Here is a 25,221-nt window from a genome sequence, read left to right as displayed (position 1 = left end):
ACAGAGCAAAACCAAGCAATAAACAATCTACACTCCTAAACTCAGACTCCAGTATATCTTACCTGTTCAAAGTTCTTGTTCTCTGTTCTGCAAAAGCATGTCAGGAGCTCGGGAAGTCAGTCGTCTGCTGCTAAAGCAGTAATTAGAAACTTTATGAGGAGCCAAAGTTTGTGAATGACTTGACAAACGTACTTAGTCATGGCTTCTGTCAGAAGCTGTAGTGAATAACAAAAGCCACGCAGCAGGTCGGAGCAGTCTCAAGCACAAATGCCCAATGTAGAACCAGGTGCAGCAACAGACTGAACTGGAAGTGATGGAGTGACAGTTAACCACCTTTACTTAGACCATATGTGTCCAACCCACTAGTTTTGTTTCTGTTGCCCTTTTTTAGTATTTTAATAATATAAAAAAGTCGAGGTACTTGTGTACACTAACTATATTGTATGTTTTATATGCACCCCAAGACAATTTCTCTTCCCTCAGTGTGGCCCAGGAAGCCAAAAGATTGGACACCCGTGATGTAGATTGTAGAATCATTAAGATTGGAAATGACCTCTGAGATCATGCAGTCCAGCTGTCAATGTAAAATCTCAGACATCACCTCTCAGTTTGTCAGGCTGATTTGGCTGAGGCGGGAAGGAACAGGTAACTACTAGTAGTTGGCCTGAGGTTAGTGGGCACCTGGTGGAGAGGATACAATACAGCCAATTTTGAGGCCCTTTTTCACAAAGGGAGCCCTTCAAAGCCTCTTCCAAGATCATGGATTTCTAGGAGCTGCCTGTCCTAAAGTACTGAAAGAATTAGGGACGTATTAGAACTGGGTCGGTCCTGTGTATCTGACAATGAGGAATGGTCTGTATTTCTTATTCCTTTCTCTTTAACTTTGGAGAATTGAAGAGCAGATGGGTTGAGTGAAGCTGAAGTAAACTCTAAAAAAATTTAGGCTATAGTTCTATGTAAGTTCCATCAGCTATTTGGGTAATAGCGTTGGTTGTTATCACTGAGTAGGATGTACTTCCAAAAATAATGGTCATATAAGCACCAAAATGCTTGCTTTATAAAAGAGGGATGTTCACATATATCCTTTCAAGGAATTTCTTTCTGGATGGCTCTGTCTAGAATATGAAAATGAATTGTGAACATCTAAACAAAGTCTGTGTAAATGCAGCTTATGCAATACTTGTGACTCCTACTTAAAAGGAAAACAGAAAAGAAGGACCAAGCAAATTCCATGATCTTACATGTACAGTGGCTGATTGTCACCTGTTAACATTTGTGGAAAGCTCTAATTAAATACCGAGGGTTGCCATGAGTAAATACAAGTTTTATTTTGACAGAAAAGTTCTGCTGCTTATGGGAGGCCTGCTGAATTGTGTATTTGATTACACTTGAACATCTTGGTGATCTCTGTCTTTCTGGAGACTTAGTTGGTGATTTATTTTCTTTGTTCACTGAGTTCTGTTAAGACAGCTGATTATAGCATCTGCTTTCTCATCTGATGAAAACCGAGAATTGTGTTTTTCCTTGAAGGCTTTATATGTGCATCATTTGGAGTGATTCCCATGCCAGCAGGCTTTAATATACGAGAGTAATTCTTAGAATAGAAGAGGTACCTGGAGGACATGAAAGAGACCATCCACTGAGGATCAAAACATAATATTTTCCCCATACTTACAGAAAGCAACCAAATCTATATTCATTTCATGTTTGCTTTTATTTTAGAAGAATTGCTGAAGTTTGGATTGCTGTTTAGATACTACAACCTGCAGTAAGTGGCAATGTCAAGGGTTCCCACCCCACCTCCTCCTGGGGAGATGTCCAGTGGACCTGTGGCTGAAAGCTGGTGTTACACACAGGTAATTTGCATGAATTCCAGCAGCTTCATTTTCTATTCATAATTACCGTTAACAAAAAAAAAAAAAACAACCCTAAAAACACTGAATTGTGCTGACAGTCTAATATTTTCACAGCTAATGGTTGATATATGAGCTATATTTTATTGAAATTTTCTATGTCTTTTGTTCAGGTCAAAGTAGTGAAATTTTCCTACATGTGGACCATTAATAACTTCAGTTTCTGCCGAGAAGAGATGGGTGAAGTTTTAAAGAGTTCTACATTTTCATCAGGGCCAAATGACAAAATGAAGTGGTAAGATCTTCATTCTGGCAACTGCTTTTTTTGTTGTTTTGCTTTCACTAGCGAAAGTTGAAAATTCAAGTTACAAATAAGTATCAAAACTTTGTTTGTGATGTTTAATTGCAGGTACAGGTTGCTTCTGGTTTCATAGTTTGAAGTAGGGAAACACTTGTTTTAGTGGGGTATGGCATTCTCTCTTTAAAAAATGAATATCTATTTGAAATTATTCTGTGTAGGATTTTAAAAGGCACATTTTTTCCTTTCCCTTAGGTGCCTGAGAGTGAATCCAAAGGGATTAGATGATGAAAGCAAAGACTACTTGTCATTATACTTGCTTTTAGTCAGTTGTCCAAAAAGTGAAGTCAGAGCAAAATTCAAATTTTCACTGCTGAATGCGAAAAGGGAAGAAACTAAAGCAATGGGTAAGAGAATCTCACAAGACTTATAAGAACATTCCACAGAAGGTTTGCTTAGTAATTTTTTCTCTCTTGAACAGAATTTAACTCTAAGGAAACTTGAAATATCTTCTTTAAGATCCTTTTAGAAACTGAATTAAAAATCTTGTTTCACACAGTTCTGTTCACTCAGTTCTCAGTTCTGTTCACTGAGCACTATAACTTGCAATGGGTTACTAACTTCTGTCACTCTAGATTCTTGTAGCCTAACTTTTCTAGCAGTTTATTCTTGGTTCCCGTTAGTAGAGTTGTTTTTGCTTTTTTCTAACTACAGTGAAAGTTATAGTGCCATATTATATAAGGATAAACGTTTTTTAGATGCTCCTTTAGAGTGTTTTTGTCTACTTCATCTGATTTACACTAATTAGTGTAAAAACATGGATCTCATACCCAAGGAACTCAAAGACTTTGTAATAATTGATGAGTTGATTTAATTGCCTTCTTGTTTTCCGTCTTACAGGCACAACCTTTACTGGAAATGCTTTTTGGTAAAGCTGTAATTCTTATAGAAACATTTCTGAAAGTTGGACTTTTCTGAACACTAAACACTGTAAGGTCCCTGATAGTGTAGCAGGCTGTGGACATTTTAGACTAAGCATTTAAATAAAATATTTTAGTGTATGCTAAGTAAAAACATAAATGATGATATGACTTCTGAAGGCTACCTTTCAGCCAGATATGGCAGATATTCAGTGGGATATGAAAAAGATCATCAAATCTGATTTAGGTCAACAATTTAATGCAAGCTTTCTTTCCCTTCTTGTATTGCAGGGTTTGGTTGTTGTTGTTTTTTTTTTTTTTGTTGAACATCTGTTGTTCTTCAGTACTTAGCTCCAAAATCTTCAGGAGGGTTTGCTTTGATTTTAGGTTTTTTAGTTACTGTTTTTGTGTTGCTCTATATTTTTCAATCTCTAACTTGCCTTTATTTCTTTACGTATTGGGTCTTAAAGTTTTGGTTGAAAATGGCAATTCCTGTGCTACTTTCTCCTAATGTGAGTAGACCCACTGTAATCTTGAATGTAAATTCACAAAGCGGAGTGCAAATCTAAATGCGTTAAATAATTTGACTCCTTGGAAGAGAAATAGATGTACATATTTTGCTCCATATTCATCCTCTGATAGATTTTACTGCGTCAGTCCTTGCAAGACTCATCTCCATGAGGCCAATGAGTTCTTAGCCCTGCAATTGTACACAGGCCTCTTGACTTCTCCTTTTTCTTCCCCGCACTGTTGTGCATGACTGTGCAGACATTTGAGAAAGGCACCCAGTTGTGCTCTTTTCTCAGTAAAGGTGTGAGAGCTGCTCTCAGTGAGGGCTGTTCAGTGTAGGATGGAGGGGTTTGAAGATCATTTGCTTATTGGTATTCTAAATGCTAGAATTCACAAGGTACAAGAAAAATACAATGAATAAACGTCTTCAGTTTATGCTATAATATTAGTCCTGTCTTTGACACTGTAGAAATTAAACATATTTTCATCTTGGGAAATTGCCAACAGAAATCTTAATTCTTAGTCTTTCCAGCCATTTACCATCTGCTCATGGAGATGCTCTGTTTTTATATATAACATGTAATGATGCCCAACTTCAGACATCCTTTGTTAATAATTGATGCACAGACTGCTGCTTCAAGCAATGCTTGTATAAGATAGGTAAAACTAACATTTTGACTTCATTAGAAAGAAAACACTTTATGCTGTTTTAGTTCTACAGTTTTGTATGTTTAAATGGCTACTGATCTTGTAATTTCAGAGGGCTGATACTGGTTCTTGCTGGTAGCAGTAACATCTAAGGCTGCAGAACAAAGCTTTGGACTGAATCTAGAGAACTTTTTTTTTTTTTTTTCTTTTGAGTAAATTTGATTTTATTTTTTTATTCAGTTTCATGGGCTTTGTGAGATGTTGGAAAGTTGGTTTAAAAAAAAAAAAATGTGAAAAATGCTGACAGAGATGCCAAAAACCTAAACTGTGTTTTTACAACGGCAGACAATTTTTTTTTCTTGGCGTACAGATTTAAAAACATGAACACTCTTCTACTTTGGTTCCCTCATCTCGAGGCCCCACACTGCACTTCAGTAAGTGCATTTGCCTTTGCTTCTGTGTTTTACATGCGTTCTTATAGCAGGTGAATGTTGATACAATTTCTCACCCAGCTTTTTTGGAATTAAAAGCCCCTCATATGAGAGTGTGTGTGGTGTTGGTTATTTTTTTTTTTTAAGTTTCTACTATAACTTCAGAAATATTCTTGCTCTTTTTCTTTTCTGCACTCTTTCTAAATATAACTTCCCATGTTTTATTTTCACATAAAAGTATACAGTGTACTTTCCTGTGGTCCATTTTGTGGAACAAATGACCATCTTATAGCAGGCGTGCCATGTAGAGTGACTAACCTTACTCAGTGCATGTATTTGCACTAATGTGACCTTGGGAACCCTTTTGTGGGCTGAGACCATTAGAACAGGGAAAATAAAAGGTTTTGTGGTCACAGCAAATTGTTAAATTAAAAAAAAAAATAAAAAAATAAAAAAAATAGTCATAGTAGCTTAAAAAAAAAACAAAACATTTGTCAACATATGTTTTTACAACCAGAGAAATAGTTAGCTGAAAGCTTTCATTTCTTTTTTTTCTGCTCTTTTACTCTATTCCGAAGTAATTTGAACTTGGGAAACAAGATTTTCTGTTTCAGGAAGAAGCTGAAATAGATTGTTATGACAACTGCAGAAGTGTTGTCAGCATGCATTTGTGATGACAAATTCATTGTCACGGTACTTCCCGATGAACAGTTTCTGTTTGGACTCTTATGCTTGAATTGGAAAATTCTCTTGCTGGTTGGTGCCTAAGATAAATCTAAAGAGATGCTGTGGTTTGATTGCAGGTAGTATAGACTTTTCAGATGTTAATGTCTGGTAATATTTGTATTTGACTTTCTTGATCTGTACATAACTGTCTTTTTATCAGAAAGCCAAAGAGCGTATCGGTTTGTGCAAGGCAAGGATTGGGGTTTTAAGAAGTTTATCCGAAGAGATTTTTTACTAGATGAAGCTAATGGTCTTTTACCGGATGACAAGCTGACCTTATTTTGTGAGGTGGGTGTAATTTAAGCTTTTGTTCTCCTTAAAAAGCCCAAAGTTTCTGCTTTATGTTCATTTAAAGAGCTCTATGACAGTTGCTTTCTGTAAGTGATAGATATGGCAAGAGTTGCTGCTGCTTGCATTGTATACATTGTATTTTGTTTCTTTTCTTTTTTTGTACACATATATCGAAGTGCAGAACAATTCTGAAATGATTGCTTGTAAACTCCACAAATCAGCCAGGGTACACTGAAATTTACTGTAGAATTATCTATGAAAAGGTGGCTGATGTGTGATGTCTGTAGGAGCATCATTTTATTAAGGTTTCCTTTAAATAAAGAAGTGGTGCTTTGGAATTAAAGAATTGTTCATCACTGGATAGGTAAAAGGAAATATCTGTGTGCTGGCTTGCATTTAAAAAAAAAATATATATAAAAGCAGAACTGCTGGCTGGAATCTACTCTGCAACATTATTATTTGTGGCTTTAATCAGTGAATGTTTTTTTCAATTAAACACTTGATTTTTACAGCAGCTGTAAATTTTTTTTTTTCCTGAACAAATGCAAGTTTTCTGGGATATTTCTTAATGCTGAGAATGAATATGGAAAACTGCAGTATAAGCTTAACTTCCTGGAGTGTTATGAGATGCTTTTATAGTATTGGTTTTGTTTGTAACCTTAGATGTCATATTAAAATTGAGTGAAATGCTTACTACATGTTAAAAATGGAAACTAGAGAAAGTTGCAGTATAAGAACTGTGTATGTTAAATGCATGTTGACTGGTTGTCTCTGCTGCCATGGAGTGGTTAGTGGCTTAGGAGGATGATAGATGCTTTAACTGCTAATAAGTTTGCTTTGATCTGTGTATTTACAGGAAATGTGTAAAATTGTTTTGGCAAGATTACAATTTAATTATATGTCGTTATGCTGTGTAGGAAGAATAATTGAAATGTGGCCCCTGAGACTGGATATTGCAAATACAGCGCATCTTATTTTCACATAGACAAGTTAAATTAGCTGCATGATAAATTTGTTATGAATACAATTATTTTGGTGATAAAAGCAGAGGTAACAAGTATTTTATGGTTCTGCAGGGATACTCAGGAGTATTTCCTCACTTGGAGTTTTTCTTGTTATGAATAGTTTGCTATAAGTTGCTTTTAGTGCTCATTTTTTGGAACTGTCTTGAATTTTAGAGGGAACAAATGCTGATATTTTTTTCCTCTCAAAAATACTTTGTCTTGATGCTAATAATTGAACATAACTATGTTTCCTTACAAAACATGGAGAAGTTTTGAGTGTTCAAGTGTTTGACCTACCCTGATTGTAAGTGTTGCAAGAAGTACAACATTTTAGTTACACGCAGTGAGGGTTTCAGAATATCTTCTGATTTGTTTGAAATTCGAGCAAAAAGATTGGAGATGCAGGTTCTTAAAAATAGGTTTATTTGCTCTTCAGCAACTAAAAATAACAGGTATTCTTTGAAGGACTTGTATCTGTATGTGGGTCTCAAATTTGGCTTTTTAAATTTGAAGCGCTTATTTCTGTGTTCACCTTCCTACTTGTATCTGTGTATGAAGACTGACTTACCTTCCTAAAAAGGATTTGTACTTTGCTTGATAAAGCCTCCTGGACATGGTGGGTATTCAGTAATGATCACTGAATAGCACCTGTACTGGCTTTCTCCTGTTTATCCCCCTAGTTTTGCAGAAGGATTACTTGTTCTTCTCAGGCAGTGTGTACCAAGATGCTGCAGGGTGTTCTCAAGATCACTGGATATGTCTTTGGACTGAAAACTGAAGGGTTAGGTCAAATACTTTGCAAAATCTAGTGCTGCCCCTGCCAGCCCTACTGAATATAACTACGTAACTATCTTTTGAAGCCTCTAGGTCAAATTTGTAGTTCCACAGAGTCTGAGATTTCCAAAGTCTGGCAACTGTTTTCATTTGCTGATAGAACAGCAATTTATCTGCAGAATTTTTTTCCTACGGAGTGCTTTTGCAGCTCTTAGGTGACTTACATAGAGAGCAGTCTGGAGTATCACAGCTTATCACACTTACTGTTGGACCACCAGCTTCAAACTCAACAAAGCAATGACTTTTCCCGTGTTAGCTGTCATCTTGCCTACTGAACTTGGACAAGTCATAATTCGTATATTTTTATATATCCACATACACGAGGATATACAATTTAAAAAGGATCTGTGCAGCCACTGTAGTGTGAAAAGCTGCATCTTGCATAGCTTTCTATGATGTAAGTACATCGGACCTTGTGGAGTACTTGGATCTCCTGCCTAAAATACTACTCTTCTTTAAGATAGGTTCTTTGGAATTAGTTTTAGGATCTCCTCATCCTGCATTTTAGGGAAGAAATAGCTTCACTCTCATGAGTTATTTTATGAACACCACTATGAAGCGCCTGAAAGAAATATTTAGTATAAAGTGTTTTGGGGGGAAAAAAATGACTCTGGTGTTAAAATGATTGGATTGTAGCTTAATTTTAATGATTCATTTACAATGAACCCCAAAGCACTTAGATTGTAAGCATACTGCCTGGATATGTGATACATGAAACATCAGATTTGTAAGTTAGTAATGACTTCTAAAGATCCTACCAATAGATGATACAATACGTTCATTCAGCTATGGGAGATAAAAATTTTGTTCAGGTTGCATCTAAAAAGAATAACTCATACAGTGTTGCACAACCATCAAATACATATTGGAAATCGTTCTGAAATACGTTCTGAAATGTTGGAGAGCAGCTTGGGTAAATGTAAAGAATATGTAGATGACCTTTCTAGGAAAAGTCTGTAGCTAACAAGGAAAGAGATATCTGTGCTGACAACTTGGAGCAGAAAATTAAGGTGAAGTCTTGAGGAGCCAACTCTTTCCATTGACAAATGATAAGCTTTGTGAAGCTGAGACTCCATTTGTGTATATTCATACTTTGTGAGATTGCCTTCTATGAAAACTGAAGTTTTGATCTTTGGATGTTTTAAAGATACAGTCTTATTGTGAAAATGAAAAAGTGTTTTTATTCCATTTTTTTTAAAGGTGGAAGAATAGAAGGAAAGTTTTTATAATCACAAGGGGGTATGGGATGAAAGGGAATTAGTCAGTGAGTCAAATCCTCAAACTGCTGTCTTAATTGGATCGTCATCCTCTTCTGAGCTGGTTGGTTCACACTGACTTTGTGTGAAGCTTAGCTGTGCTATTTTTGCTTTATACCAGATTTATTCCAGTTTGCCTCTAGAAATCAAGCAGAGCACCAATCTTAACAATATCAGCATTTTCTTCATATGTAATTCTAATTTTCTGCATTTGAGAGTTGCAGTAATTGAAATCCCGTAGCTTTTCTTCTTTAGGAAGGTTTTATTTTAAGGAAGGTTTTATTCTCAGATGCGTGTTCCCAGACAACAGAAATAAAACCTGCTGAGCATTTTCCCAACAAACTGATTAAAAGGAGTTAGTATGCAAAGGTATTTGACAAAGGCAAGTAAGAATGCTACCATTCTGTTACTTATGTGAAAGACTTAAGCATGGAGAGTAGTGGTAGCATTCACTTCAGATGCATGTATCTCAGTTTATCTAGTTCTGCAGAAAACTTAAAACGTGTGAGTATGCATTTCATTATTTATTTACTGTGCTTTGTATTCTGTTGGCATGTACTTCTCAAATAATGGCTTTTAATCTTGCTTGAAGAAACAATTACTTGCGAGAGTAACGTGGGGTAACAAGAGAGCTGTGCCACTGGTATTTTACAAATCTTTTCTGTGCTGTAGTGATCCTACTGATCTGTTTAGAACTCGATTTTGTGTACACTTTACTTAAATGTGTGAAGACTGAAGTGTTAGTTTATCTTTGAAATAGAATTAACATGTATTTATGGTGTCAAAGGAACCATATCTCTTGACTTACTGTTGCTTTTTTATCGTTTGGTTGGATAAGCGCACAACGTTAGCCTATCAGTAAAATCCTATTTGTTTTATGTTACTTGTAAGTAAACTGTAAGAAACTGTTTTATGGTTCTGGCCTAATGCCAGAGACACCACTGTGCTTTGCTTTGCTTTGGAATTGCTGAACTTCTAGCAATAGGTACTGTAATTTAATTACTGTTGGCGTTCAGTTATGAAAGAATTGTCTTGCTGTGATTCTCTGTTAGGTAAGCGTGGTCCAAGACTCGGTAAATATATCAGGACAGTCTAACACAAACACTTTGAAGGTACCTGAATGTCGACTAGCAGAAGATTTAGGGAATCTCTGGGAAACAACAAGATTTACAGACTGCAGTTTTTACGTAGGAGGACAAGAATTCAAAGCACATAAGTCTGTCCTTGCAGGTACTTTCTACTTTTGTATTGCTATTACTTTGTTACTAAAATTGCTGAAAGCTTAAAAATTGGTTATATTTAATAAATATTCACCTCTCTTGCTCTAGCACGATCTCCAGTTTTTAATGCAATGTTTGAACATGAAATGGAAGAAAGCAAAAAGGTAAGCCTTACTGAAGACTTTGCACATAAATACTTGTACACTGTGAAATGGGGATAGCTTGCTGAGTGTTTCAAGTGTTGCTTAACAGGAAGGTGTGTGCTGTGTGGTAGTGCGTGATTGGAGTTGGTACTCCTGCAGTCTCCCATGCATGAGTTCTGTGGGAGTTTCTTTGTGTAGAAAGGGCATATAGGGCTGACTGTGGAAAGGTTCTGGTGGACTTTGTTCTGTCAAATATTTAAATCTGCACTAGACTGCATTTTTGTTTTGTTTTTTAACACTTAAGCTGCTAATGCAATTCGTCTTGTATTCTTTCCCATTTTGCTTAAGGTTCAACTCCCATTTAAGCCAATGGACTTGATTAGTACGATAGAGCAAAACATGAAAGTTTTATGTGGTCATTAGGACAGAAAGGACCAACAGGTGAATTATAACTCATATTAAGCCTTGAGGCAGTGAAGTGCTTTTCATTCAGATTCCTTGCAAACGCTTGACCTGTATAAGTGTTTTGGATGGATAGGTATTTAGTTAGCAGAGAGTTGCCTCTGCTTTTATGCACATCTAAAATGGGTTGGTTATAGGCAGAACCTATGAAGAGGCAAGGAAGTGATCAGCTTGCTAAAAGGACTGTAATGGATGATCATCATTTAATCTTGCAGGCTGCTGTGGTAGCACTTGTGTCTATGAATCCATCAAGTGCAATACAACTGTGTGGCATTTTTTCCTTCTTGCAGTTTCCCAGGAAACTTTCTCAGGCAGAATTGGAATATAAAAAGCACTTGCTTGGAATTCTTGATTTAAAGAAATTCAGATGCATCCCACCTTCAGTAATGTGCTTTGCTGAGTAGCTTTATGTTAACAACAAATCTCCAGTGCAGCCTTGCTCTTGTACATCATCCTGTGCTTTGGTGGTTTTGTACCTGCTTCAAAAGGCTAATGCTTGCTTCTGCATCTTTGTCACTCCTTCCTCCCTTATTTGCTTATAGGGGATAGCATGCAATACCACTGTTCTATTAGGAAGGCCGTCAGATATGTGATGCCCATTAGATGTCTAAGCAAAAAGTCTTTGTTTGCTTTTTGGATTTTGAGAAGAAAACAGGAACTGTTGACTTTTAAGTTGGTTCAGTATTCTCTGTTGCTCTGCTTTCTGATTTTCCAAGCATGTCATTGTCAGATTCAAAACTCAGAGCGCTTTTAAATATTCCTGAAACTACCTTGATTTTCAGGTGCAGCTTGTGTAATGCAGTCCACAAAGTTAGATATTTCAAGAAGGAAAATGCAATTAATTCTTCTCGTGTAAGGTTTCCCAATTGATTTGCACCTGACTCTTAAGAGCTACTATTTATTTACTTTCTGCTTAATGTTGTGGAATGGTAGTTTGAAACTGTAAGGGTTTTGTTTGATGGGTGTGAAGTGAAAGCATGATGTGCACACAGGTAAGACTTGATATACTCGCTTCAAAAACATAGCTGAATTCCAAAGGTTTTTGATAACCATTCTTTTCCTTTACCAGAACCGTGTGGAAATAAATGATGTAGACCCTGAAGTTTTTAAAGAAATGATGAGATTCATTTACACAGGAAAAGCACCAAACCTTGAAAAAATGGCTGACAATTTGTTGGCAGCGGCAGACAAAGTAAGTAACTAACCCCTAAGGTCTCAAAATTGATGTTAGTTTGTGGAATGTTCTTCTAAGAAAATAATCTTCCTTCAGTTTGATATATGTTTCAATTTTTGAAATACCACAGGAAAGTTCTCATCTGAAATACAGAAAAATGGGAAGAATGGAATTCTTTATCAGTAGAATTTTAGCAATCTGTCAGTAAGTTTTTCTTTACCCAAGTGTTCCAGACTTAAAGTAAGTAAGTATAGTAAGGATAGTAAATATAATACACTATATAAATAAAAAATAGAGACCATTGATACCATTTGGAAAAGTGGATCTTAAAATCTATCCTAGGTCTTGATATTCCTTACGAGGATTTACGCAAGCATTTGAATAAACCATGTTCCATAAAATTACTACTACTTCAGAACTTTGGTCTTTGTCTTCCCTACAAACTTCATAGTCTCTTCTGCATTGGGAATCTTGTCTATTATTATCTACTTACCTCCTCTTGTTTACTACTTGAGGTGAGAGGACTTAAAACGACACTGAAATTGTAACTTAGAGTTGTCTTAACTTTTTAAACTTGATGCAATACCTTCTTCTTTTCACTCCTTCATAGCTTAGATTGAGATTTTAGTTAGCTATCAGCAGAGGACAAGTAGCTGTTTCTCCTTGAGGAGCTGTAAGAAGCTTAGAGCTCAGAGAATGTTCCTTTAAATATATGTAATCTGTAACCTATTCACTTGCAGTTCAGAGTATGGTAATTTCTTAAACCACCTGTGTGATTTCTAAATTGGTTGTGTAAATACATCCTCAAAACATTGATGGCAAAGCTTCCTATTCTTGTAGTCAACTCTATGGCAGTATTGTAAGCCATCCCAGTAGTTAATTTCGAGAAACAATTATTAAGTTTTCTTGGCAATTTAGTATTCTTTTTTTTTTTTAATAAGAATTTTTGAACTGGCACTGCCCTGGCTTTGGTGACTTACCACGTGTATTCATTTGAAATGAATACCAGCCAGCCTCTCATCTTCTGAAACCCAGTGCTTTGTCCAGTTCTATACACCCAAGTGGGAAGGTGGAACAGTGTCATTTTATGAATGCTGGCTTTTATTGAGCACACTGATAGATCCTGGGGAATGTTTTAAGGTGAAGCTACATAATAGTCCGCAATAGCAGGGCGTAAAGATAGTGAGCAAGGAGGTCCCTTCAGCTTCTTGTAATGGTTAAAGTCTTTCAATTTCTCTTGAGTATGGAATAATAAACTAAAAATAGTGTTCTGCATATTACTAGAGAGATTGCACTGCTTTATTACATGGTGTATACAGAGTTAACATAACTTTTGTGTTCTCGAAATAGAAGTATCCTGTGGAATAGTGTAGTGATAAAAATGGATGTGAAAAATGCATAGGCATAGAAACGTTGAAAGTTGGCCCAAGAATTTCACTTTTCCTCAGTGGCATTTGTTTGTTGCATGGTACAGTTACTCATAAAAATGTGTTAGATGGCAACTCGACTATATATGTGCCATTTATGCATCTAAAATTTCTTTCAGTCTTGAAAACTGATTGTTAAATTAAATGGGTTGGGGATGATTTCAGCAGAAGTGTATGCAGCTGAATGAAACCTATTCAATGTATGACATCCTTCAAAATATAAGTACATTTTATTCATGCAGAATATAGTATGGAAACATTTTACATACCTTTTCTGGTAGACTGTGTTAAAGTTATAAGTAGTTGTTTTTAAAATAATAAATTCAGAGAAGGAAGAAAAGCAACCTCACAGCAAGCCAGTTTCAAGCAGACTAATATACTTTTGTTTTGAGAGGTTTCATGAAACTTTCCTTTGCACATTTTTTTGCCCCGCGCTTTGAGATGTAAACTTACCTGATGATGGTTTTAATAGAGTACCTGTGTCTTCCTTGCTCTTCTTCTTTTGCCAAACTGAAGGAAAACAAACTCTTAAATGAATTACTTCTTGTTGATTGTTTTTTTTTTTTTTTTTTAAGTCCTTCTAATAATTTCTAGCCTGATGTCTTACCATTTGAAGACTCCAATGCAGCATATTGAATTTCCTGTTGGCTCTTAAGCTTGAGAGACACTAAGTGTTTCCATGGCTGGGTCTGTCTTAAACTGTCTTTTGAACTAACGGTAAAAAGAATAAGTTTGAACAATAATTAGTGTAGTTTTTTTCTTTTATCAGTATGCACTGGAACGGCTGAAGGTCATGTGTGAGGAAGCACTCTGTAGTAACCTCTCGGTAGAAAATGTTGCTGACATCCTTATCCTCGCAGATTTGCACAGCGCTGAACAGTTAAAAGCACAAGCAATAGACTTTATTAACAGGCAAGTAATGTTAATGAGAATCTAAATATATTTTAACTTAGGCTTTGCATACCTTCTCAATATGAGCGCGTGCTTTCTCTTTCAGGTGCAGTGTTCTTAGACAACTTGGGTGTAAAGATGGGAAAAACTGGAATAGCAAGTAAGTTTCCCTGCTTCCTGATGTTCTGTACAAACACTGCTACATAGACCGCAGATCTTAAGAACTGTTACTTCATTTCCACACTACTGAGGCCTGTCACTCACTGTAAGTAAAATAGGATTTGGCAGATATTACCACAGTTACGATTGTGACTTCCCTTTTAGATGATATGGGGAGTTAACTGCCCTCCAGTGCGAGGTCATAAAAACAGCTAGGTTTCAATCCCTTTCCTAGGAAGAGTCAGTGCTGTGAGAAAAGCGGCATCAGTCCTTAGTGAAGGAAATCTTTCAGTTAACCAGGTTGTGCCTGGTGCACTAACAACTCTGGTGTGATTTCAAGACTTGCTTAGATGAGTCTGAGCCTGCAGCATTACCAAAAACAGAAGGGCAGTTTCTTTTCATGCCTCTGGCAACATTTTTGTTACTACAAACAAACCTTCCCATGTGCCAGCACTTATACTTTTGAGGCCACACAACCCGTCAGTCATGTCCCTTGATCTGACTGATTCTCTAAGTGCTCATGCCTGCACTAAAGATCAGTTGAGAATATGTCCCTCATACTGTAGGACTGATTGCAGTATGTACTTAAAGCAGCTCAAGTAAATCATGGAGCAGAAGACAGCCAGCTTCACAATGAATAGTGGTAAGCTGAAATGTAGTAAAAGGAGAGCAGGGTTTTACTTCTTGCTGTCAGAATCTCCGGAACAGTTCAAGAACTTGTGCTTATACCAGTAATTTTAGTAGTGTTTTCCCTGAAGATCTTGATTTTCATAGGTGTCACGAATGAGCATGGTGTGGAAAAGGAAGGGTATGGTAGAAAGAAATCGTGACATAAGAAGTAGGAAAACTAATAAAACTCTGTGACCAGCGTGGACTGGTCGGTGTGTTATTTTTCCTGTGATTTGGAGCTTACTAGTTGGCTTTGGTCTAGGGTAATTGCTAGTAAGGATGCTGGCCGTCTTTATTTCCCTGATGCATTGCGGATGATTTAACTGAAGCAATTTGAGAGGGCCTGGCTTAACTGACTGAGAACTAAGGTGTCCAAACGTTGGTGTTATTGCTCAAGGCACTTACCTCTATTGACTTGCAGCAGAAGATTAAAGGCTGGCATTAGAAATCCGCAAAAAAACTTTTCTTTGAGAGAGATTACACAGCGTAGAGATCAGATGCTAACTTTATGCCTGACAATTTCCCAAGACAATGTGAAGATTCTTATGAAAATGCATCAGTGGAAGTCTGGGATCAGTGGCTAAGCTGTTTGTTCCAAACAACAAATTTATCCTGTGTCCATGTGCCACATGTCTCAACCAGCATAGTATTCTTTGTTTGCAGAGTAAATGTTATGGCTTTGCTTTATATTATTTCAAAACAATATTGCATCGACTTTTTTGTAAATAATATAAATATGTTGAGAAAATACATTATTATTTCATGAATGTCAATATGATGCTTGCTGAAATCTGTTGTTAAAAATTGACAGTGGCTGCTGAAAGCTAGTCTGAATGCAACCTGGGATCTTGTACTGAAAAGAGTTGAATATCCCCAGGTATCTGTCATCCACTGGTACTCAGACTGCAATCTCTAACTGAAGGGTTCTGCTGTCACCCAGCTAATCTGTCTTCATGACTTTTTCTAGTACGCAAACTACTCATTTTTGCTGCAGTTTCAGCTGATTCATCTTGTCATCTTTCCTTCACCCCCACATTGAGCGTATTCTGTGTAATGAGATTCTCATGTCTTCCCCTGGTTTTCTTTTCTCAGCAATGAACTTTTATTTTTCTAGTTATCTGAACATTTTTATTGCTTTTCGTTTGTGATTGAAAGGTGGTTGTGTTACACTGTGCTCTGTATTGGACACAGTTCCCTACCTGAGGTCTGCCTAGTGTTGAATAGAGCAGGATGAGTAGCCTGTGTACTACACACGCTGTTACTGGTATACCCGAATTTGGTTCTGCTTCCCAACGGTGTTGTTACTGCTTTCATGTCTGTCTTGTAATGTGCAGCTGCTCTTCCACTGTAATCTTGCCCTGCCTGCTCTTTTCTCCGCCGTGTGTTTGTGCATTTGATTTGTAAAAGTGTGTGACTGTTCTCAATACTTTTGTTTTCAGCCAAGCAACAGACATAATGGAAACAGCAGGCTGGAAGTCCATGATCCACTCCCACCCTCACTTAGTAGCAGAGGCCTTTCGTGCACTCGCGTCTGCACAGTGTCCACAGTTTGGCATTCCACGCAAACGGCTAAAACAGTCCTGAAATCTTCCATGGACTTAGAGAAACTGAATTGACTCTACTCCTCCATGTCCAGAGGTGTTTTCACAAACCATAACAAGAGTTTTTGTTATCCTTGTCCACAGAACAGAAGCTGAAAAAGCCTATTGTTTGCTTTTCAGATGGATAATTTATGGTTTAATCCTCAGCTTTAAATTAGACTGATTACTCTAATTCACTGAAAGGCCTTAAATTATCTTCAATGACTCTAGTCCATATAGTTTAATGTATCTTGATTTTTTTATTATTATTATTTTTTAATGTGCCTTGTCTTTTTGACTAGGCTCTGCAGGATTGCACTAGCTCCATAATGCAGTAAAGTTGATAACTGAAGATTAATTTTTTGAAAGGGATCTTCCATTATTTTCAGAAGAAAAAAAGATTATTATAGTTTGGTCCTGTGCTAACTGGAAGGTTTTAACTAGCCTCTCATTGAAAGCACTTGAACCAGAGGCACAAATGTACCCTAGACAAGTGCTGTGTATGGGGAGAGCCTGTTTACCTTCAGCGAATGCCTACAGGCTATTTATGGCAATATACTGCTTTGAACATAATTTATTTTTCATTGTGGGGGCAAATATGCAATGGTTTGGCCCGAAAATGTATTTTCATTACAGTTTGTAATGCTTATTGTGTGTGTGTCAAAGCTGTCCAAACGGTGAAAAGAAACACAGAATATGAACCTCTTGCTTGTGTTTCTTTGTGGTCCATCGCTAGTTTACATTTAGTGCAGAACTGAACAAGAGGTGAAGAGTTCAATGTGAAAACAGAGAAGTATTGTGTATGGAAAAAAATATATCCCACATGTACGGTTACATAGAAGAGTAAAGAATGCATAGAATGACCAAATGTAAATTGAAGAAAATGGGCCAAATGGATTCTTAATATGCACTTTTAACGTGTAACTTTTGTATGTTGTGTGGTACATATATATTTTGCTTTTGATGAATTAATGAGGTACAGGTAATTGTGGCTTAACTTTTTAGATACGTTTTCAGATGCCCACAGCCACATGGGATTTAGTTTTGTTAGAAAAGAAAGGCATGTCTTTTTAAGACTCATTTGAACGTGACTATTGCAAGCTTTCATATTTAAGTAACAGAATACTTCTGCTTATTTGAAAGAGGCACGTGGAAGGCAAAATTGTGGAGGAGAGGCTTTCCCCATCTCAGTGTGTGCACAGCTTTTGTTAGCACCTGGGAAGCTCCACAAGCATCAGGAGGAATATTTCCCTGAAATGTCAGATGTGTCAGCAAGCAGAGACTTGCTCAGTCTTGCATTTCAGTTATTGTACTAGCATTGTGGATGGTTTTGGAATTCTGCATAATGTGAAAAGGATGAAACGTTTATAAAATGCTTGTCATGGGCCAGTTCTTTATTCCATGAACCTTAGCTTTAATACCAACTTCCTCAGTGTTTGATAGCTTTGTTTACAATTGAGAGGAAAAGTTTGTAGTAGTGCACACTCAAAATGTTTCCTGAGTTATTACATTGAGTTTACTGTAATAGTGATGTGTTGCATTTCTTCCTTGGGAAGACTTTGGTTTAGCAGTGGGGACTGGGAGGAGATCTCACCTAATTTATGGTCGTGTTTGGATAAAGGCTTTAGTTTGCCTATTAAAAATAAAAATTAAAAAAAAAAGTTATGCAGGGAACAGAGAGGAGGAGTTGTTTACTCTCTTACAGTCTCTTTCCATCCTCATTTCATTAAGGTTCTTATGAATTGCTCTAAATGAAGTTTTTAGAGGAAAGAATGTATACTTTTATACTCTGGCCATTAGCAAAGGCAAATTGGAAAAAATGCCCACACCAATTTCTTATCAAAATAATCTCTAAACATGCATTTTTCTTACCTTCCAACTAAATCTTTTATGATGGATAAAGTATAAAACCAGAAACTTTAATAGTACGTAAGGCATCAAATTATATATTTACAGAGATTTATCCTTATATCAATTTTTAAATATTTATCTAAAATAGGGTCTCACAAGCATTTTTCACAGCAAGATGTGAAGATAATGGTTCCCTCCAAAACAGTGCTGTTGTGGCTGCACTGTGTAATGTGTTAGAACACATCATACCCTCATACCCATCACCAGTAAAACTTGCAGCCCTAGCGCACTGAGTGACTTGAATATTTAGTACTGCAGTGATTGTCCAGATCAGCTTGATCTGAAGTAACAACATACAGTAATCTAATGGAAAGCTTAAGGATTTTACAAAGACTTTTTTTTTTTCCCAGAAGCTTAATAGCACACTTGTACCAAAAAATGTCAGGCACTGTGCTGTGGTATTACCTACGTTGTGAAGTGTCCACTTTTCAAGTTAGGCAGTGTATACCGTACATTACACTGACAGGAGAGAAAACAAACCATGTAATCTGATTGGATTTGGGTTTATTTATTATGTATCTTTTTAAGTTTGGTCAGCTCTTAAGAAAGAGGCAAAACAGTTGCTGTATTCTTAAGTGAGTGCACTAAAATTCACCTCTTCTGTTCTTTAAACACATGCAGTGTTCTTGTCTTAGTGGGGTGGGATAGCTGTTAATTGCAACCCTCTCCTTTGGATTCAGTAGCTTGTTTTCATCCCTTACATCTCAAACACTTGCCCTTCAAAGCATCAGTTGTCAGTTCTAAGTGCAGCAGATAGAAGACTGTGTAATACGATGGACAGATCTTGGGTTGGTTTTTCTTTTTCAGGATGAAATCTTAGGATTTTTTTCTTAGTTTTGTATACAGATTAGGAATATATCGTATGAAGGTGCCACGTTTTGGCTTGCCAACACTACTCCCTTGGATAGATGTGAACCACCGCTTGCATACTTTTCTGGGGAGAACCCTGCATGTGTGTCCTGTGTGTGTGTGCGTGTGTGTATGTATGACTGTGTGGTGTTTTTTGTCAAGAATGACTTTCTAAAAATAAGGACTCCATTTGCTGTTAAAATGCTATTATGTATTATATATATTATTATTTTTATTTTTTTTTCCATTTGAACCTCTCCTAAGGAGATGCTTTGGGTGGAAGAGGCTTCAATAAACAATCCTTATTTTCTAGTCCATTTACTGCATGCAGAAGTGTAAACACATTGTGCCTTTTTAGGAAACTGTTGCGATGAAGGGAAGATTTAACAGGAAACAACATCTTTTTTAAAGGTATTTTTTAAAGGTGAAGGAGAGCATTTGATATGCAGTTGAGACAGAAGTTACAGATCATGCCTTTGAGCTCTGTTGCATGTTGACTCCTGCTTTTGCAGTTAAGTTTCGCTGCAAAAAGTGTGGAATAACAGATGTAAGTTGAATAATGGTCTATTTTGTGAAAATGTGAAAATATTTGCTGTTACAAGCTGAGTGTGTGTCAAAATGTGATAATCATGGACATGAAGTTAGTTTTATAAGTCACTCTAGTTCTGATGTTTTTCTCAACAATGGGTGTTTAACACAAAATTCACCTTTCTACAGGTCAGTAGAAGGCCTACGTGGAGATTATTCCTTTTAAATCCTCATGGGAAGGCTTCTCCCTTGGGAGAATAAAATGACGTGCAGTATTTGAAACTGTGTTTCATAAGACAGTGAATTGCAGATGTGAGGTATTGCTGCCTGAAATGTTGTTGAGTTACGCTGAATTTTACTATTGGTTAATAAAATATCTTGATTCTTTTTTGACGAATGGAATGTTCTTTATCTGATGTTGACAGCTTCTGTAGTAAAGAGCTTAGCTTGTTAGCTAGCAAGACACTGACTTAATTTCATAACTTGGCTTCTGCTTACAGTAAATGGACTATGTTTGTAAAGGGAATTCACTATTTCAAGTGTTTTGCAAGGAACTTCACTGTATTTGTAACCTGTTTTTTGAAGGCTTAAGATAAATGAGTCCTATTTTAGAAATCAAGCCAGTGAAATGACTTGGACCTGTTTTGGGGTGGAGATGATTAAGAGAATTCAGATATGTAAACAGTTGTATCGAACCATCCAGCCTTTTTTATCAGCTGATGTTAATGGTGAAATACTTTTTGTACCTTGTTGCTGAAAATATTTTTGCGTTTCAGCACATCAAGTTACAATAAAGTTGTTACTTATACAGAACGTGTCTGTGTGGCTTGTATTTTATTCCCCCAGTGCATGTGTTCACAATGGCTACTTAACTCTGTGTCCTTTCAGAAAGCTGTTTTACCAGCACTGTATCAGTCTGGTGTAAAACGTACTGCTGTCCTTTTGGAAATCATTGGGTAGGCTCCTATTGCTGTCTTGCCCTGAAATCTACTGATTACTTTTCTGCACTGACACTTGCAAATATCTGGGAGCTCTGGATAGTTTATAACTTGCCGGCCTGAGAAACGGCTGCCTTTTGCATGCACTGTCAGAACTGATGCTCATTGGGAGGGAGAGTTGATGCTATGAAGGTGAGGCTTGTGGTTTCTGACTTTCTTTACCTACAGTTCCTTTTTCTGTCCGTGAACACAGGTTTACAATGACCACATGCACTGCAATGCAGTTCCCATTTACATGGGTGAAGTGGTCTGTAAGCATAACCCATGTGGATGGGTCATGAGCTTTCATCCATGTAAATGAATTTCTTTAATAAAAGTATGTAGAACTGTTAATATGCTGTTCTATGCATTTGAATTTGAACACTGGACTCTGGGAAAAGATGAAATCAAGGTAGGTTACCTTTTGTACCAGTGACACAGGCCATTGGAATGAATGCAATTCACTGCCTTGTATTACTTGGCTATTGCAAGAATGTAGCACGTTTGGTAATTACAGCTATTTCCCAAGGTGATTTGGGTAACAAATATGGCTATAGGGATGGCTTGAGTGTCTCTGTGGAATGCCACTTCTCTGTGTGAAGGTACTAATGAGATTCTCAGTGTGTGCCCAAAACTTGCATCCCCTAATCACTGCTCTGCAGTGATTCAGTTTGTAGTGCCTGGTGGGGCTGATAGCAGCAGTGGCATAACTTGTACCATCACAGCTCATCAGCAGCTTCCAGTGGAACTTGACTGGGTTGCACGGTGAATGGTAATCAAATTTATTTGTGCAGGTTTTCACATGGGCTCAACTTTGAGATGAAGGATGTTGTGCTTTTTCTTCTTTGTAAGAAGGCTGTGTTTTACCCTTAGTCATCTTAAAGTATTTTTTTCTCTAAGATGTATATCTTATCATCATATACCAGGTTACTACACAACTCAGCCAATCTCTGATTTAGGAAAGAAAAAAAAAAAAAAAGCACACCATACCTGTTTTCCTTCTAAACTGGACTCTAGTAATCTTTTGTGTGGGAAATGGGCATGAGTATTTCACAGTGTAATCTGTATGAATCTTGTTCTAACTAGAACATGAGAAAGCTTTTCTTCAGCAGCTTTGTGAAGGGCGATCCTTGAAGAAAGCTCCTCTTTCTTTAAAAGATATTAAAACAAGAAGCATCTCTCACTATGCAGCATTGCCAGCTCTGCTGAAAGTGTGGTTTGATATCCTGCTGAGCAGTCCCTATTACTGCCAACAGAAGATGAGTACTTCAGAGTGCAGCCTAAGCAGCCACAGGTAGTGTATGCCAACTAAGGTGCGTGTCTGTGCCACTTGTCCAGGCTGTGGTTTGCATGCTGTTGTGGCTATTCAGTAGCTCCTTAATTTTACCTTAAGAAGTTTAGATTTATTCTAGGATCTTGCAAGTTTGACTTACCTAAGCTTAATGAACGCTATGTGTTTGGTATGGAAGAATATAACCTTACAATATTTGTGTTCTCCCATGTTTAGGTGACTTTTGTTAACATCAGTATTTAAGCAACAGTATTGCATGCTCCACTACAGATTTTACTTTCCAAATTTGGGTAAATTACATTGAAGGTAAAACTGCTTCTGTTATACGTGAAGTAACTTTAACTTTCTGATCATCTGATAACAGAGGAAGTAATCACTTTAAAGCTGTAGCATTTTTGAATTATATTTCTGCTAATTTTGTTAATTTTCCCCCAGAGTAATACATCTTACATCATCTTTTTTGAAGATTCCTCCTTGTTCTCAAAGAGAAAGCTGGAAGAAATGCACGTGTGGAAGCCGAATTGAAGAATTGCAGATCTCTGATGGAGCCTTTTTCTACTTAGAACTGCTGCATCTAGGCAAAGCAAACAGACAAGCAGCTGTGAGGATTCATGAGTGCTTTTGAACAGAGGTGCTATTCCTGTGTTTGCCAAATAATCACTGTGTTTTATGTCGTATATGAAGTTGGTGCTTTAAGTGTAAAATTAGGTTTCTAATAAGTGTAAATGATAAATGAGCTTGTAATTCTGCGCTTGGGGAAAAATAATTTTGCAGAGTTTGCTTGGCCTTGGCTTGTAGAACAACTGCTAAGGTTGTTTTGAGTTCATTTTGAGTATTTTGAAGCAGCCTTTTTAGCAGTAGGAATACGTGGTGACCATCCTGTAAAGCAGAGAGGCTGCTCTTGTTGCTTCAAAGGCATTACCTGACACTCGCATTTGTGTTGCATTCTTACTAGAGTTTGGAGCATAACAATATTTCTGTGCAGATACTGTAGTTTAATCAGGCACGTATATGATGAGTGTAAAGCTGTACTTTGCCTAACTTATGTGTGTTTCAGATGAGTGTAAAGCTGTACTTTGCCTAACTTATGTGTGTTTCATGTTTTAGCAGTGATAGTCGTGTAGAAAATAAATTGCACTGCGTCAGACTTTGTGCTGCTAATCAGAAGGGAGGCAACTCGTGCTGAATTCTAAGCAGCTATGGTTTGTGACTTCCCACATTGCTAAAGAGTTGACTGAGCCATTTCTGGTAGCAAAGATGGATTTTGGAGAGGATGCCAGGCGTTCTAATAGCGTGACTTCTTAAAGCATAGATTTTAATTGCAGGCTAACACACTTCAATCTTAATTGCCAAGTAGACACTTCAGTGTTTTCTTTTTTTAAGTTAATAAATTTGTGTGAGCTGTAAAATGAATTTTATGTATTATGTATGTATAATTTTCTGAGCCAGCTGTGTTAAGTTTATCAAGTCTTGAAATGTTGAAACAAACTGCCTGCTACTGAAGCATGGAGCTGAAGTATTGGCCTGCTGTGCTCAGCAAGGACTAAAGCTTGGTAGGGTCCTTGTGCCACCCCCAATTAAGAGCTGTGTTGCTCTCCATAGAGCTCACACTCCTGTTGTAATAGAACCAGAAGATGTCTAACAAGTTTTTCACCTTGTCCCTGTCAGATCTTACAGATGGGTTATTCCCTTCAAACACGTGGGAATTCTTACAGTGCTAAGACTTCATTTCTCCCCTATAGCAAGACTGTGTTTTATGATGTTTTTATAATTATTTATGTTTTAATTAATAACACTTATAGCAGCACAACTCAGGAGGAATTGCCTGAGGGCATCAAATACACAGATGTAAGATTTCACTGCCCTTTTTTAACAACTGGGTGAAGGCACAGTCTGATAAAAAAAGTGCAGCTGAAGTTGACCAGAGCCGTTCAGTTCTGATTGCTGCTGCAGTGTCTTTCTGCATGCAGGCAACTTCTAAGCTGCCTCACTGCTGTTACTTATAAATATCAAAATGCTTCTGGCTGTTCCTGTTGTGATGAATAATGTCCAAAACTCATTGCATAGTTTGTTGTGTTTTCTGGCTATGGTTGAAGGCTTTGTATGGAACAGTATGGAGATCTTTTTGACCTTTCCCTGTAAATGTCTTGTTGGATTTGCAGTCTTTTCTGTCTTTTTACCCTTTTATTTTTTTTTTTTCCCCTCAGAATGTGGGCTGGCATCTTTGAAATGATATAAATAATAACACCTGCAAATGATTTATAATAAAATACCAGCACGTTCAGTTTCATCATTTAAAAGACATGGAAATAGAACTTCTATCCACTTTGTAGCAGTGCCTTTGATTTGAACACACATCACATCAACTTGAGTCAGCTCAGAGCAAACTACAAGAGGGGTTACGTTGTATAACAGATGAGGAAAAGAGTGTTTTACCATTAATGCCAAAATAGCAAACATCTACTTCTGACAAGCTGACAGACCAGAGGACTGAAACTTAATGAATCTTAATGCTTTCTGTCATGTACTTCAATTTTCTCAAATTGTTTCTCCAATTAGTTCTGCTCTTTGTGAAGGAATGACTAATGATAATTAATACATTCTTATCATTTGCATATTCAGGCTCCCATGTTTCTAAAAAACATAGATATGTGTATGAAGGTGAGCCACGTTTCTGTAATTTCTTTGGGCTGTTGGAGTTTTTCAGCTTTTCAAGTGTGTATTTTCAGCTAAGCAGGGGGAATATGGTGGATGCCTTGAACAGCCTCTTATGCCTTTGCCATAGAAATAATCTGGGGATAACTGATGTCTTAAAGCTCTTCTGTAAAGAGGTTTCTGCTCAGCTGCTCTTTAAGTGGGAGATAGGGAATGTAGGCATGCGGTGTCTGCGTACCTCTTGATGTCATTCAGTTTTGCCCTGCTTGTAACGTGCACGCGTGGAGAGATTTGTGCTAATACATCATATGAATTCTGTTTAAAATCAGTAGGGTATTTTTGCTGTTGCTTTTGTTGAATTTTGTCTGCATAGGAACTGAAGCTTTCCATGCTGCTCTGCAGGTACTTAACCTTTAACTCTAAAAACATCTTGGTTTCTGCTTAATTAGTCCTGCCTCTTATACAAATGCTAATTCAGAGGAAAGAAAAGAGATGAAACAAGTACATATTTTCT

The 25,221-nt window shown here is 37.1% G+C and overlaps 1 protein-coding gene across 3 annotated transcripts in view; it reads left to right on the top strand.

Annotated features, from left to right (window-relative positions):
• SPOPL (speckle type BTB/POZ protein like) overlaps positions 1 to 20,597 on the top strand; it is a 33,787-nt gene extending 13,190 nt beyond the window's left edge. Inside the window, exons 2-12 of one of the 3 annotated variants that reach the window (XR_007378429.1) lie at positions 1,723 to 1,856; positions 2,027 to 2,148; positions 2,407 to 2,558; positions 5,547 to 5,674; positions 9,824 to 10,001; positions 10,100 to 10,155; positions 11,666 to 11,788; positions 13,967 to 14,109; positions 14,195 to 14,248; positions 15,728 to 15,793; positions 16,356 to 16,459. Coding sequence is in view for 1 of the 3 variants with exons in the window: in XM_048952386.1 (XP_048808343.1) it covers positions 1,779 to 1,856; positions 2,027 to 2,148; positions 2,407 to 2,558; positions 5,547 to 5,674; positions 9,824 to 10,001; positions 10,100 to 10,155; positions 11,666 to 11,788; positions 13,967 to 14,109; positions 14,195 to 14,248; positions 16,356 to 16,500 (1,179 nt within the window). In the remaining 2 variants the exon portion in view is untranslated. Of the gene's footprint in view, positions 1 to 1,722; positions 1,857 to 2,026; positions 2,149 to 2,406; positions 2,559 to 5,546; positions 5,675 to 9,823; positions 10,002 to 10,099; positions 10,156 to 11,665; positions 11,789 to 13,966; positions 14,110 to 14,194; positions 14,354 to 15,727; positions 15,794 to 16,355 lie in introns of all 3 variants that reach the window. The other 2 variants (XR_007378430.1, XM_048952386.1) reach the window with 2 other exon arrangements.
• Positions 20,598 to 25,221: the final 4,624 nt, after the last annotated feature.

Source organism: Lagopus muta, chromosome 8, assembly GCF_023343835.1.
Source record: "Lagopus muta isolate bLagMut1 chromosome 8, bLagMut1 primary, whole genome shotgun sequence".
NCBI lineage: Eukaryota > Metazoa > Chordata > Aves > Galliformes > Phasianidae > Lagopus > Lagopus muta.
The sequence above is the reverse complement of the archived record's forward strand: the minus strand, read 5'-3'. Positions and strand labels throughout refer to the sequence as shown.